Source organism: Bombus huntii, chromosome 3 (genome assembly GCF_024542735.1).
Source record: "Bombus huntii isolate Logan2020A chromosome 3, iyBomHunt1.1, whole genome shotgun sequence".
Lineage (NCBI taxonomy): Eukaryota > Metazoa > Arthropoda > Insecta > Hymenoptera > Apidae > Bombus > Bombus huntii.
Genome location: NC_066240.1, coordinates 10246764 through 10260622, shown reverse-complemented (window position 1 = coordinate 10260622; position 13859 = coordinate 10246764). Strand labels below are relative to the sequence as shown.

Genomic DNA, 13859 nt, shown 5'->3' with positions numbered 1-13859 from the left:
GCAAATTCTAATATAATCTAAACCTTAGAGCGCCAATGTACGTACATGACATACCTTGAAAAAATATTCTTTGAAATATGTATTAAATTATACGTCTGTATACTTATATATTAAAATAGGCAGACTGAGCGACGGATAAAAAGTTGTGTCAGAAAACGTTTCTCTATAGAGTTACGTTATTTTGCATAATTTTTCCTCCATATTATATACTCTACAAATAAATACGATTTATCCCAATAACTAAAACATCTTCCTAGCCTCGTACTCAAAGCCAACCACCCATTTGCAACATTGAAAATCGGCCACCAATCATCCTCAATTAATCCACATCTCGACTCATCAAGCCATTAACACTCCCACAATACAACGTTCTCGCTGCAGCCCCATTCTCCCCATTCCAACACAACAGCCCATTAATCACACAAAGAGAATCCTTCCAGCAGCACCCTCCTTCCCTTCGATCCTCGGACACGCTTGATATTTCTCCGTCTCGGGGCGTCCTCCTTATTATTTATCACAGCGCTTTCGCGTGTGACGCCTCGAAGAAAGAGAATCGGGGCCGCGCGATAAATAAAAATAAAGCGCGGGGACACGCGTCTTCACTGCGCGTCCGACGTCGAGAAAACGAATGGAAAGGAGCGTCTAAGATGAGGTAAAAGATGGGAGAGAGGGTTTGTGGATAGAAACGAGGGTCGTGAAGAAAGAGAAAAAGAGAGTCCGCCACTTTCTGCCCTCTAAGCGGGCTGAATACTGTCCTAAAAATGTTTCCTCGCCGCGGAAGACGAGAACAAGCCGGATGGCTGAGGGTCGCCACATTTATCCGTTGTGTCAGCTCACCATTTGCCCCGACATACGCTCGCTCCTCCTTAGTGTCACGTGCCTCGATACGAGGGGAATAGCTGGCTCGCAGTCGCGACGTCGCGACACCGCAACAAGAAGCTTTTCAACTCGCCACGACTCTCCTATTCGAGCGTTGGCCATTCGACGATGATTTTTATTAAAGCTCGATTAATGACGCCGGAAGAAGCTTGTCGAGAGATGAGAAAAGGATAGAGAGTTCCTTTTTACGAAACGGTGTCCGACTTTCAGATTAATCATCCCTGGGATTAATTTACAGAACGGAACGGGAAAAAGGGCGGAGACCACTGAATCGAGCTATGGGATTCAGTTGGTGGATCGTATGATAGTTTATGAGGATGATTAGTAAAGTTTCCAGTGGAACTCGGTTTTGCCAGGGTTTAGGGTTTTTGATCAGATTTTATGTTGCGCTGAGGTTTTTCGTTTGCAGTATGTTTGAAAGAGGAGGTTTTTAATGAAAGAGATTTTGTAGCGTTTGCTTATAGTAAGAAACGGAATGATTTGTTTCTCGTTTTGTTTCTCAGTTATTAAATACGTAACATTTTGTTTCTTAATGAACAAGAACATGTTTCTACATAAACATCCGCAGCCTGTTTATGATTAAAATAATTTAATCTTCATAAATAATTTTGATTATCGCAACCTTTAGAAAAAGAAAAATATGGCAAGCTTCATTATGCAAAATATTTTACCATTAATTATACTAACGATTGCTAAAAATTACCAGTTTAAAAATCTGGTATCAGGGGTTTGATAATTTCTATAGAAACAAGTATCTTCTCGTGTTCAAATGTAATTAACATAATCGATAAATCCATATCATGAAACCCTACCCCATAATAATTTAGCAAGTAGTACATCAGCTTCCTAAATGATTAATATCCACTTCCTATATCAAACTGAATATTTCAACATTTCTTAAAAATTAAAAACAAACAAATATATAACGAACACTCTTCTTTAAAGCTATTTTAATTGTGAAATTTTCGGTTCGATAAACCATTCTATCGTATAATTCGACGATTATTCGACGATTAGTCGTGTTTCATTGGTTTTCCAGTTCGCTTGCGATTCGCTCACGGCCGAGCGAGCCTCGTTCAAGAATCGAAATCGCCGCTGTGAAGTGAATTTCTTCAGGTCCTGGTCACACCCTATCGATTATTCGTATCGTTGCGAGACGACGACGACGACGACGACGACGACGACGACGACGACGACAACGTGATACACGATACACACACGGGTCACTCCTTTTACGAGTGAACGCGCCACGTCGAATCGTTAAGTCGACGGAATAACCACGATTTCTCTTTACGATCGTTCGACGACCGGCATCAATTTGTTATTGCTTCTCTTGCGCGCAGATTTATATGCGCTGCAGAATTACGAGCTCGTTCCTACTTATCAACTATGCGCAAATCATCCATAAGCAGTCTTGTCAGTTATGAACAGACAGAATGCTTTGATGGAGGAAAGAAATCGTGATTTTTCTACAGTGCTCGATCTTAATTTGTATAGTCGAGTGAACTAGCTATTTCCTATTTATTAACTCATCTATTAATACGGAAAAATATACATCGAGGTTTGAAGTGTTTAATAAAATCATTAAGAATGAATATAACGTGTTGTACTAAGAAAGCAATTTCGATCATAAAAATAAGAGCGTGAGGTCTTCTATGAAAAGAATGTCTATGATATAACAAATAAAAAGCGCAAAATAACAAACACCAAAGGAAGAATTTCGATACTTAAAAGAAATAAACGAAGTAAAAATAGAATTTGAATAATTAAAAAAGCGGCGGACGAAGAAAGGAAGTCGTTAAAGACAGTGCCTATAAAAATACTAAGACAAAATGAGAAGAATAACAAAAAGGATTACACGACTAGTCGTAGAACGAATTCTAGTAATATGTAGAAAAAAAGCAGTGCAAAAACAGGCGTAAAAGGATATTCCAGTAATAAAAAGGACAATATAAGGTTACCAGTAGAAACAACAGTCGATTTTACGACCTCGTTGTATCGTGGAAGCTACTATAGTCCCCTACCTCCATTTACCACGAATAAATAAATAAATAAATAAATAATATATACAGTATACAAAGTTCCTTTCTCTTGGCGCCGGCGAGCCAGTCTCCTGCTCTTTTTTCCAGGCTGTCTGTTTCGCGAGTTGAAGTTCAAAGAGTGGCCTCGGACGAATATCGAGTAATTTTGTCGCGTTCGAAATAACGTCGCTGAATATGCAACGCAGCGGTTCTACCGATAGAATAAGAGAACCCGCCGAATTTTGATCGTTTAGCATGCAAATACTCTGGAATTTAGACGACAGGCTCCGCTCTTTACCGATGCGCTTTCGTTATGCCGCACAAAGAGAGTTTGAAAAGTTTAGCCTTTATTCTGTTTGCTCAAGGTAGAGGCGATTTTTCTGCTCATACAGAATCGGCAACATTGATTTCCTTCGATCAGTTTAATAATCACGCCAACGATTTACACAGCGCGTTACATTGTTTAAGATCGAAAATTTTACGTCTTACGTTTTGGTATCCTTGTTGAAACTTTACTCCTCTAATTTTTATACGTCATACGCACAGAATATGTCAAATGGCAAATTTCTCTTGATAATCCAAATTATTATTAGATTATGGAGATTAGTTCGAACATTCACAGCTAAATTTTAGAAAAATAATGTATCATTTTAACGATTAACGTATGCACTGTTTTTTCCAGTATTTTTCCTCAAATATCGGATAACTTCTAATTCTTTTTTTTTTTTTTTTAGGATAGTTTTCGTAAAAAATCAGGAAACATCGAAAGCGCGTATTTTTGCAACAATTTCGAAATCAACAATGCGATGGTGGTTTAAATGTCCCGTTGACCTCATATAGTTTTGGTGTTTCTGTGCAGGCGATTTTGCGCCCGTACGTCATCTGTCTTTGAAGAGCCTCCTTCCAAACACGAACGATTACATGACTTACGAGGGCAGCACGACTCACCCAGGCTGTTGGGAAACAGCAGTATGGCTGATCCTCAACAAACCTATTTACGTAACAGCGCGAGAGGTAAGTGTTGATCCTCTTTACCTTCTCCCTATCTACCTCAATTTGTATTCCTCCCTCGAGCTTTTTTTATTACCCTTTTCGTGTGTAGAATGGTCAATTAGTCAATCTTCTATCTTTCGTTCTGTGTAAACGCGTGTATATAATATAAACGTAAAACGATACTAATTTTGAATACATGTACACGCATCCGTATCCACGACAGTAGTTTGAGAAACTTCTTAATAGGACTGAAAGGATCGAAGAAAGTTGCAATTCCATTCAGAAACATTTATCCCATTATTAGAAACATTCAAACATTTGTTCAGTTACAAATTATGGGAAAAACCGTATTTGTTAAATAACCAATTTGTAAGCAATTTGTCGTTTTCTTATATATCAGTAATATTACAAATATTACACCCCTGCCGTGTTAGGTCGAACGAGCGTACCAGCAACTTTCTTTAGTTTATCTATATAAAATATTAAATAAGAGAAACGTCTCTGCGTTGAAACTGCACATGTAACAGTTTATATTTCGAACGTATTTGAAATCTGTGACCAGTTGTTAAACGCTAAAAGTCATTTTTCACAAAATTACATTTTGACCAAATACGCGTACTTGGATTAACACGGCATATCACCTATGAGTTAACTCAAGATCCTGCGAAATTGTCCTCGTAACACGGCGAGGAAGAATTTATACGATCGTTACTCCAACACCGGCACACCAAATGAAGTACATATATACATATACAGCAATTTCGTTTAATTATTCACCGTCCAAGAGGATATCTATTTTTACTAAAAAGGCTACTAGAGAGAAACGAAGTACGCTAAATTTTACGATGAAATTCGCGTAAATCGTTGGTCCGCGTTATTAATCTCCTTGCACCGTTGCAAAATTAATCGCGGGACAATAAATAATTTAATAAGGTGTCAGGCGCACCAACACCAATACCTTAAAGTACATTACTTTCGAGATTCAACTCCCGTTTTCCCGGGGCTATTCTTACGCTTCCACCACCCTTATTTCAATCCTTCTCCCTTCCACGACCACGCCATTACTTAACAAGCTCTGCTTTATGGTTAAATATTGAACGAGGGAACGGCATCGTTACATCGTAATCCTAATCCCATTTCCAGCTTTACGCACTAAGGCAACTAATGCAAGGTCCGTCGACCACCCCGAAAGCACCCCTGGGAAACAATTCGAGGCCGCTGCAGGATCTTCATTACAGGACTATACGGACAAACATCGATTTTCACAAGGTGAATTGCTCTATTCTATTTTCCATCGTCTCTCCCTCCATCCATTTACTTGGGCGCTTCTGTTAATTTTTCATCGACTAATCGCATTAACCGATGTGGGAGCTTGGCTACAAGCGTGTAGAATAAGTCCGATTTCATCGTTATGAATGTTAATTCGAAGTTGAAATATAAAGCGTGTAAATCGAGAGAAAGCGATATCATGATTTGTTTTGTGTTAATGGCGATTGAGTACGTTTTTAACAGAATAATTTAAGGATAGGGTTTGTATTCATTTTCTGGATCACGAAAAATTCGTAAAATCGGTGAAAATAATTTCCGACCAGGTCGCGCCATCTAAAAGAAATTTATTGATCAAAATTAACTTTTAACAGTTTAATCCTGCTACGCTCTCTGGGCCATTACCGATTCAATAGATTCTTTTGTTGTTAAGAAACTTCTTAAGTTTGAGAAAAATATGAAAGATGCTAACAGGCATGATTTCTTATCTCAATTTTGTGCTAAATTTCTTCGTAAAATACTACGCGTCGTTTCGCTCTTTGAAACAAGAATGAGATGGAAATGTAGAAATTCAGAGTCCAAGAAGAGTTCAATCCCAGAGTTGAAAAATCGCAGCAGGATTATTATTTATATTATTTGGTCACTATTTCTAATTATTATTATTATATTTAATTATCGAATAACAGAGAACAATATTACTCTTATATTTCATCTTACTCTATTAATGCTTTAGAGGCGCTAATAATACGTTCCGACGAGAAACGATTAACGAAAACCAAGTTTTGTATTTTTCTTTCGGCAGCGACCGGATGCGAAGTGTCCATCGATGGCTCAGGACATGCACTATAGAGGTAACCCAGGATAATATCCAGGCTCGAGCGGCCCCAAACTTCTTACCATCTAGCGAAGGGATCGTCTCGATGAGAATCTGAAAAGATGACTTTTTCTTTCCAGCGAACACGTGGCAGGACGATGGCTCCCTCTCGCACAACGGCGTCGTCTGAATCGCGGCCGTCATACAAACCAGAGACGTTTTCGGCTTTCAATGCGACAGGTTCACGCGAACATTTCGTAATAGGCATGCAAAAAGGAAAAGACCACTGTGTACAGGCTAGACAAGGTCACGGTTCAGGGAACTCGATTCGTCCAAATGGCAGACAAAACTCTGCAGATCTTTCTTATTTTCGTTACGAAACGAACAAATGAAAAAAGATCATCGAGAAACTTCCATTTCATTGCATTTGTTATAATTTGAAAATCGAACATTTTTTAATTCCATTTCTGTGTTATTGAAAGAAATGTCAAATATTCGAATCTTTTCCATTTGAACTCGAAGATCTTCTTTGGAAATCTATTTAACGAACCGATAAAAGATTTCTTTCCGGAAGCTTTAAAGCGATTCAATTCAATCGATAGACGTGACATTCAAAAATGTCAAAAGTCAAATTTCGAAAAGAAGATTGCAGAAGAATCGGTCGTTCTAACTTGTACGTCAGAATGACATGTTGACATCTTAACTGAATAGATATTCTAACTAAAAGTATTGCTGCAGGAACTAACGAACTACGTGAATTTCGATTAATTTCATTGAAAATTGATTCGTCCAATGATAGTACACGTTCGGTGGGATCTCTCCCTAAGAGAAACGAAATCGCAAACCAGTTTGATACTTGGAAGCTAAATTTACGCGCTGATAATCGCCAATAGATGCGATAATTAAAACGAAAAAACGATCGATAAAGATTTACTGTATTTCGACGTGGCACCGATTTTCGTCGATTCCGAGCAGCTGCATCCACAATTCGAAGGTGTGGAAGAAGATTCACGAGCTATCGGGGACGGGCACGGGGGTTCCTCGAGTTATCGCGGCCGAACCGATTTTGACGGGGATGATAAGTGTGTTGGAGCGCGGCTGGAATTTGTATTTGTCGCCTGAACACCTTCCGGAAATCGTTCCTGTCGTTCGTTGGCGAAAAAGGGGAGGCAAGCGCTCGAAATCGAGGCGAACGTACCAAGAGATGGGAATATTTCGTGGAACGTTCGCCTGAACCAGTGTCCAATGCCCTAATTGATCGTGTTTCTCGTGAATTTCGAAAATAGCGAGTTAATTAGGAAATATCTCTCTGTTCATGATTGTGAATCAATAATTGACGATTTAATAATTCACGACGAAGATGTATGATTTGAGGTGAAATTGCAAATTCATTACGATTCTGGGAATTCAGGATGAATTATTAAAAATAAGGGAAATTTGGAGAAGTTTGTACGTGTAGAAGAATGATAGCAGGTTTGTATGTAAACGCGATCGCTTTGTAATGATTCGTTGTGGAAGTCGACGCGAAATTTGTCAGGTGTGTAAATTGATTCGGTGTATTTTTTAAAATCGTCGAAATAGTTGCACAAGTATTGCGCAAGAGAGCCTAAGTCGTGCGTTCTCGTGAAACGAAACTGCTTTAAGTAATATTTCTCCCGATACACTGTCCATTAACATTTTATATCTTTCCAGGTGTTTCGTTAAAGCGAAAAAAAGAAAAGAAAAAAGCAAGAGTCGTGTAGATGATATTTTCGTAGAAAGTATCACAAAACGAACGAATATTTGATCAAAGTATTTAATTGAAAAAGTCAATAGAGTTAAAGCATCAAACTAATTTACACATCGAATAAAATTTCATTGGAATATTCAATAGAGAGTTCTAGGAATTGATTGAAAGAAATCTCATGGTAGTCGATACGTTGAACTACAAATAAAAACACTCGCCATAATTGTATGTCTAAAGCAAACATCATTTCGTAAATTGTCGAGAAGAACAAATTTTATTCGTAATTTGTATAATGTAAGTGATCGTAAAACTTCGCCAAAGAGTGACCATTGTCCTTTCTGCGATATTTTTTTATTTACTAAACCAGAGAACAATCGTGTGCCTGTCGCTGCTAACAGAAGAATCGTGCTCGTTCCGCTCTCGAATAAAAACCACCCTCTAGAAAAGAAACAGAAGGGAAAAAAGGGACAGAGAACAAAAATAATAATTATAATCCGGTCATTGGCCGGGCACCAAACGACACTTGAAAACGAGGGGATGGAATTGTTGACTTACTTGACAGGTTTTTGTCAATTATTTTATAACCAATATACGTAAACGTGACGCTAAACGTACGACGAATAGAAACGTGTCAAAGTAAGAAAATTTCGAAATAGATGAAGAGGATGATAAAACGATCGAATGTTCACGATTTCTCTGAGCGGAACGAGCGATTCGACGAATAAAAAAATAGGTTTGGATGTTTGGAGGATGAGAGTGGAAACTTAAAGAACGATAAAAAGAGGAGAAAGAGGAGTGATATGAAATTAGAGTCGCGTGCTAGACCAACCGCAATCGTGAGAGGAATAAAAATTGGATTGTTCATAGCTTAGCCGAATGGACGAATGATCCAGCGCTTTTGTATATAAATACAGATACTAAGAAACCGTAAGAAAAGGAACTACTATTAAAAATAGGTGTAAGCAGATTAAGAGGACACTTAGAGGGAGGCTGGAGGAGGATGTGTATAGAAACCTAACGTTGTATCATACGAAAGTGAACGTTTAACGATTGTGGTTAATGAATAACGATAACAATAAACGCAACGTTATATTGTAGATCACGTGTGTTCCCTGCGGATTTTTTAATTTCTTCATTCACCCTTTTCTTTTAGCTTCGTCTAAGGTTTCTTCGAATAATTACTGTCGGACTAATGGGGAATAACAATTCGCGTTTATTCCTGAGGCATAATTGGAACTTTGAATTTAAAGTTAAACAAAGAATTTCTTAATTTAACGAATCGTAACATTATCTAATAAATTTTTAATTTATATGAACTATAACATGTTATATGTCGGTATGCATATTAATTTATCATTGGATATATCATGAGAACAGTTGTAGAAAGAATCGTTAAAAGAACTACTAGAAGAAAAGAATTATAAACTACATATTTTTAAATGGTTTATACCTTTGGATTTAAGAAATTATTACGTTGTATTAAAATGGTACTCCTATAATGACACTGAAATCAGAAAATCAACAAAGATATAGATACATACTAATCATATTTATTTCCTATATCTTCAAATAATTTCATGTAAATACTTCACGAAACAAATAATTACAATCAATTATATTATGCGTTAATCACGATCAATTAAGATTAATTGCAGTCGGTGGATCTATTTAGTTTGACCATGTGACCGCAATTTTTATCAGTTGGGCGAAGCTTTGAATAATTATTCGAAGAAACGGACGATCTAGCGGAAGTTTCTTTATGGAGGGCGAAGCCCCGTGGGTCTCGCGACAATCTTGCGAGTAGACGATCGAAAAATCCCGGTACATTGACAAATTGTCTGGGTGGAAATTGGGTCGAACGACGGGCAAAGTTCGCGCTGCGAGGCTGCGTCTCATCCTTCATTAATTATCTCCTTGTCGTGGCAACTTTCGACGACGATGCTCCGCCGGGACCAGCCAGAGGTAAGTGAATTTCATTTTACGAATTTCCGACGTGAAATTTTCGCGCCCATTGCTAGTTGCTGCTGTTTTTGGACCGATCGATCATCAACGACAATGTGTGCTATTTGAGTTTATATTAGGGTCGATTATTAAGTATGACATAATTTAAAATGACTTTTATTAGCATTAGAACCACTCGTCTGTTATTTGTGTTGACCCACATATCCTATAAATATTCGTGTAATTGTCCTCTTATCTGAATAAGAGTCAAGACTAATTTTGTTAAAAGACGAAAGTATCTGCATATTTTTAATGATTGTAAAAAATTAATTTTTCCATTTTCACAAACTTTATGAAACTGTAAAATCTAAATGGGAGAAAAATAACAAAGAATAATATTTGGTATTTATATATATTACAAATATATATAATGTAAAATTTATATAAAAATTGTATATATTACAAATGGAATATTGCAACGTTAGTTAACGATTCCTTTATTCGAGAAATAACTACGCAAACTTAATAAATCATGACATTATCATTAGAGGAGAAACAGGAAACGCATCGACAAGGGAATGACCGCTCAAATGTGTCTGTCATGATAAGTAGCAGTATAGACGACGTGATGCCGACGTTCTCTCTCTCTCTCTCTCTCTCTCTCTCTCTCTCTCTCTCTCACTCTCGAGGAGAGGACATTGGACGACAGTTATGACAAACGAAACAGCCAAATATTCAATTTGCACGACAGGCTTTGGAACCATTCCGCGGAGAATAGCTCGCGTCATACAAACCAGACAGACTTATCAGAACGTGGACGTCTGACGAGAGCTATTGACGTGCTCGAGGCCGTGGAAGCCTCGATTACGATTCGATCGAGCTGTTTTATCTCTCGCCTGTCAATTAGCCGTTTCCGGTGTCGGCTAATTGTACCAGATTGGGAAATCTGAACCGTGGATTTTCCATGGAATGTTATGGTTCCAGTCTTTCAGTGTTTTAATGATAGACAAATCGTTGAGGTCTAAATATGAAAAGTTGAAGCATTTTTGATGAACGAAAAATCATTTCAATTTCGGTTCTTTCATATTGATTGAATTATATTGGTACCTGTGATTATCTGTAGCTCTTTTAAATATCACGAAGCCTTATATTTTTAGTTAATCTTCCTCTATGTCACTATGTTTGTCTTCTGGAATTCACTAGGTTTGTCTTTTAGAATCGCCGATCTTTTGATACTGAAGCTTTCAAATTGACGTCTTACACAATCGACGAAGTAGGATTTTGACCGATCTCGATCTTTAAGTTCAATTGATTGTACAATTCATACTTAATACCTCTAGGATTAAAAATTCAACAATTCAAATCTATACGCACTAAGATTATAATATACTTCCCGTTTAATCCTCGTTTATGTTATAAATAAATTGATTTACACTAACCATCAACTCATTGAATATGAAGTTATGTGAAAATTATTTTGTCACTATATCGAATTTGTATGTATTTTAACAGATTCATAAAAAAAGAAATATTTGAAGTTTGTATTGGGTTGTCCGAAAAGTTTCTTTCGCTTTATGAAGAAATAATAGACGCACAATTCCTTGCTTTATATTAGTTTATTGAATTATGCACGAACATAATAATAGGAATGGAACGAAATGGATCATACCTAATTCAATAAAATAATATAAAACAGAAATTGTTGTTCATCTATTATCGCCTTATGAAACGAAATAAACTTTTCAGACAGCCTAATATATAGAATAATTTCCTACTAATTGTTTATTCATACCTAGCCGATAATTAATGATATTCAAGTGCACTTGATAAATTTTCAAATACGATTTTCTCTAAAACAAAGCCTCGGACAAAAAGGGTTTCATTCTACATCTTCTTCTTTTCTTTTCATGAGGAATCACCTCACGTCCGCTTGTACATGTTATTCGACCACATCCTGTATATCCTGAATGAAAGCAGATTTTTCCAAAATTCATAGTTCTCAAACCACCTTTCAATACAACGTTGTAATTTTTACTCCTCGTTAACACTAATCTTTTGTTGTATTTATTTTATATTTATGTATGTATTTATATATGTATTTATGTTATATTTATATTGTCAATTGTTATTCGCTATCGATACCATGAAAACTCATCAAATTTCTCCCTTTTCTACCTATAATACTCTTTTCTGTAACCTTCTTGCGTTTCATCGAACCATCTCATCAATTACACGACTATAGAGTTCTAAACTTCCTCTTTAAAATGTTTTTTGTCTCATCTTCCTGCGACTTCCCGTTTCGAAGATATGGCCGTTTAAAGATGGCCATAATTTTGAATATTTCCCTGTCGTCCTCTTTCTCACACACTCGGGCCTCTTCCTCGCACGCACTCACTGACCTACCCCACACTAGCTGCCCACCGGCGGACGCTGAATCGACGTTTTTTTCTTTACTATCACTACTACGCTGCGTGCGTATTTTCACGAAGGAAAAGTGGGTCACGCCGCTTCCGGGAATTCGACCGCCATTCAGCTTTGCGCGCGCTGTCCTATAACGTCCTTCGAATCGCTGTATCTTGCAAACCGACTGAGATATCAACTTGGAAAAAGATGTATTCTTTAGAGTAGGGGTTGCTCTAGCTTTTGAGTGAATTGGGTCGAGTTTGGTTGATAGTATAATTCAGACCTGATATCTTTAATATTAGAAATTCAACGCTGAGGTTATAACGTACAAAAATGTAAAAGAAAATCGAGTGAAAATATACTTTTTCTTTTTTCCGATGGTTTGTGTGTGTGTTTTAGTATGTTTGGTATGAGAAGGATTTTTATTTATTGTTGGAAATTACGATTTGCTTGATTATAGGCCTTTAATTATGGATACTAATTACCGAGCTAGTTAAGGATAAGATAAAACGATAGAATGTGAACGATAGACAATTGAAGATAGAATGTGAGGAATAGGAAAAATAGGGAAAATATAACGAAGTTAGTTGATAGATAAAAAGAAAGATTCCCAAATTCTATGTAACTTTGCTAAATTGCAATTCAATTAATGAAACTAATCGAGACACGGACCAGAATTTCCTATTTGTAAATCAATTTTTACCCCAACGCTGCTGTAAGATCTCGAGGGACACTAAACTTTATGAGTATTCTAATAATTTTTCGTCTCAAGTATAATGCTTATTATACGCCATCCACGCCTTTGTCAAGCTTGTCCTTCACAAATCGTCGAATTCTCAAACGCTTACACCTCCCTTATCAGGAACAAGAGAATTAAAAAACAACGAGCGATTAAAAATCTAAAGGATGTACCGATACATCAAGTACACGAGTGTCGCTCAAAAAACGAACAAGGCAATGAGCAACGAGGTCCCTCGCCGGTAATTACGTTGACCTGGTCTGACACAAGGCAAGCGTCACCAAAAGAGACAGAGAGAAGAGCGGAGGGTGTGCTGAGTGGCAAAGTCGCGAACGAGGTAAGAGGATGAACGAGATATGCTTACGAAGCTTCAAGTTCCTCGAAAGACAGAGACATCTTCTTACCCGTGGGAGGATCGGGTAAAGGGGAAAAGAAGAGGCAAAAGTAAAAGGCTAGAGGAAGAAGATAAAAAAAGAGATGAAGAAAATAAGAGGCGAGGAAGGCACTCGATCGAAGTGAGAGGAAAGAGGCCCATCGCACTCTTTTATGGAAATTAAGGATGTGATTTCGGTTCCCGTGAGAACAAGCTTCAAACTCACTCGCTTTCTGCTTTCGACCCTGTCCTTTGAGGCCTGTTCGTGGCCCCGCGGCTCGCCATTTTTTATAGAGCACTCTCGTCGCTTCGATGCGGCAAATTGTAAATTGATTTCCCTCTTATCCTTTTCCCAGCTGGATTTCTTCTAGACAGCAGCTCGAGACGCGGTTACATTCGATCATGGTCGCAGCTTCTTTGATTATTCTGTTCTCTGCGAATTGCTTCTTTCAGGTGTTCTTTGAACATGGAGAATTTCAGGAAATTATTGGATGAGTTTAAGGACGCATCCTCGCCAGTCGTATATTTATTGTTTCTAAATTTAGAGAATATATGTTGGTTAGAATCTTTGTTGAGAATAAACTTACAATTAGACGGTATTTCTTTGGAAATTAGCGAAAGAATGAATTACGAACATTGAACTTCCATGAAAATGTATACAACAAATTTTGTGAACAACTCGTGAAAAGTTGCAAAACAAGATA

At 37.4% G+C, this 13859-nt stretch overlaps 1 protein-coding gene across 3 annotated transcripts in view; it reads left to right on the top strand.

The window, feature by feature from the left end:
* Nucleotides 1–7811, top strand: part of LOC126863748 (carbonic anhydrase-related protein 10) — a 226734-nt gene extending 218923 nt beyond the window's left edge. Inside the window, exons 7-10 of one of the 3 annotated variants that reach the window (XM_050614219.1) lie at nt 3760–3914; nt 5037–5162; nt 5962–6010; nt 6096–6308. In XM_050614219.1, coding sequence (XP_050470176.1) covers nt 3760–3914; nt 5037–5162; nt 5962–6010; nt 6096–6163 — 398 coding nt within the window. In that variant the 3' untranslated portion in view covers nt 6164–6308. Of the gene's footprint in view, nt 1–3759; nt 3915–5036; nt 5163–5961; nt 6011–6095 lie in introns of all 3 variants that reach the window. The other 2 variants (XM_050614220.1, XM_050614218.1) reach the window with 2 other exon arrangements.
* The last annotated feature ends 6048 nt before the right edge of the window (nt 7812–13859 follow it).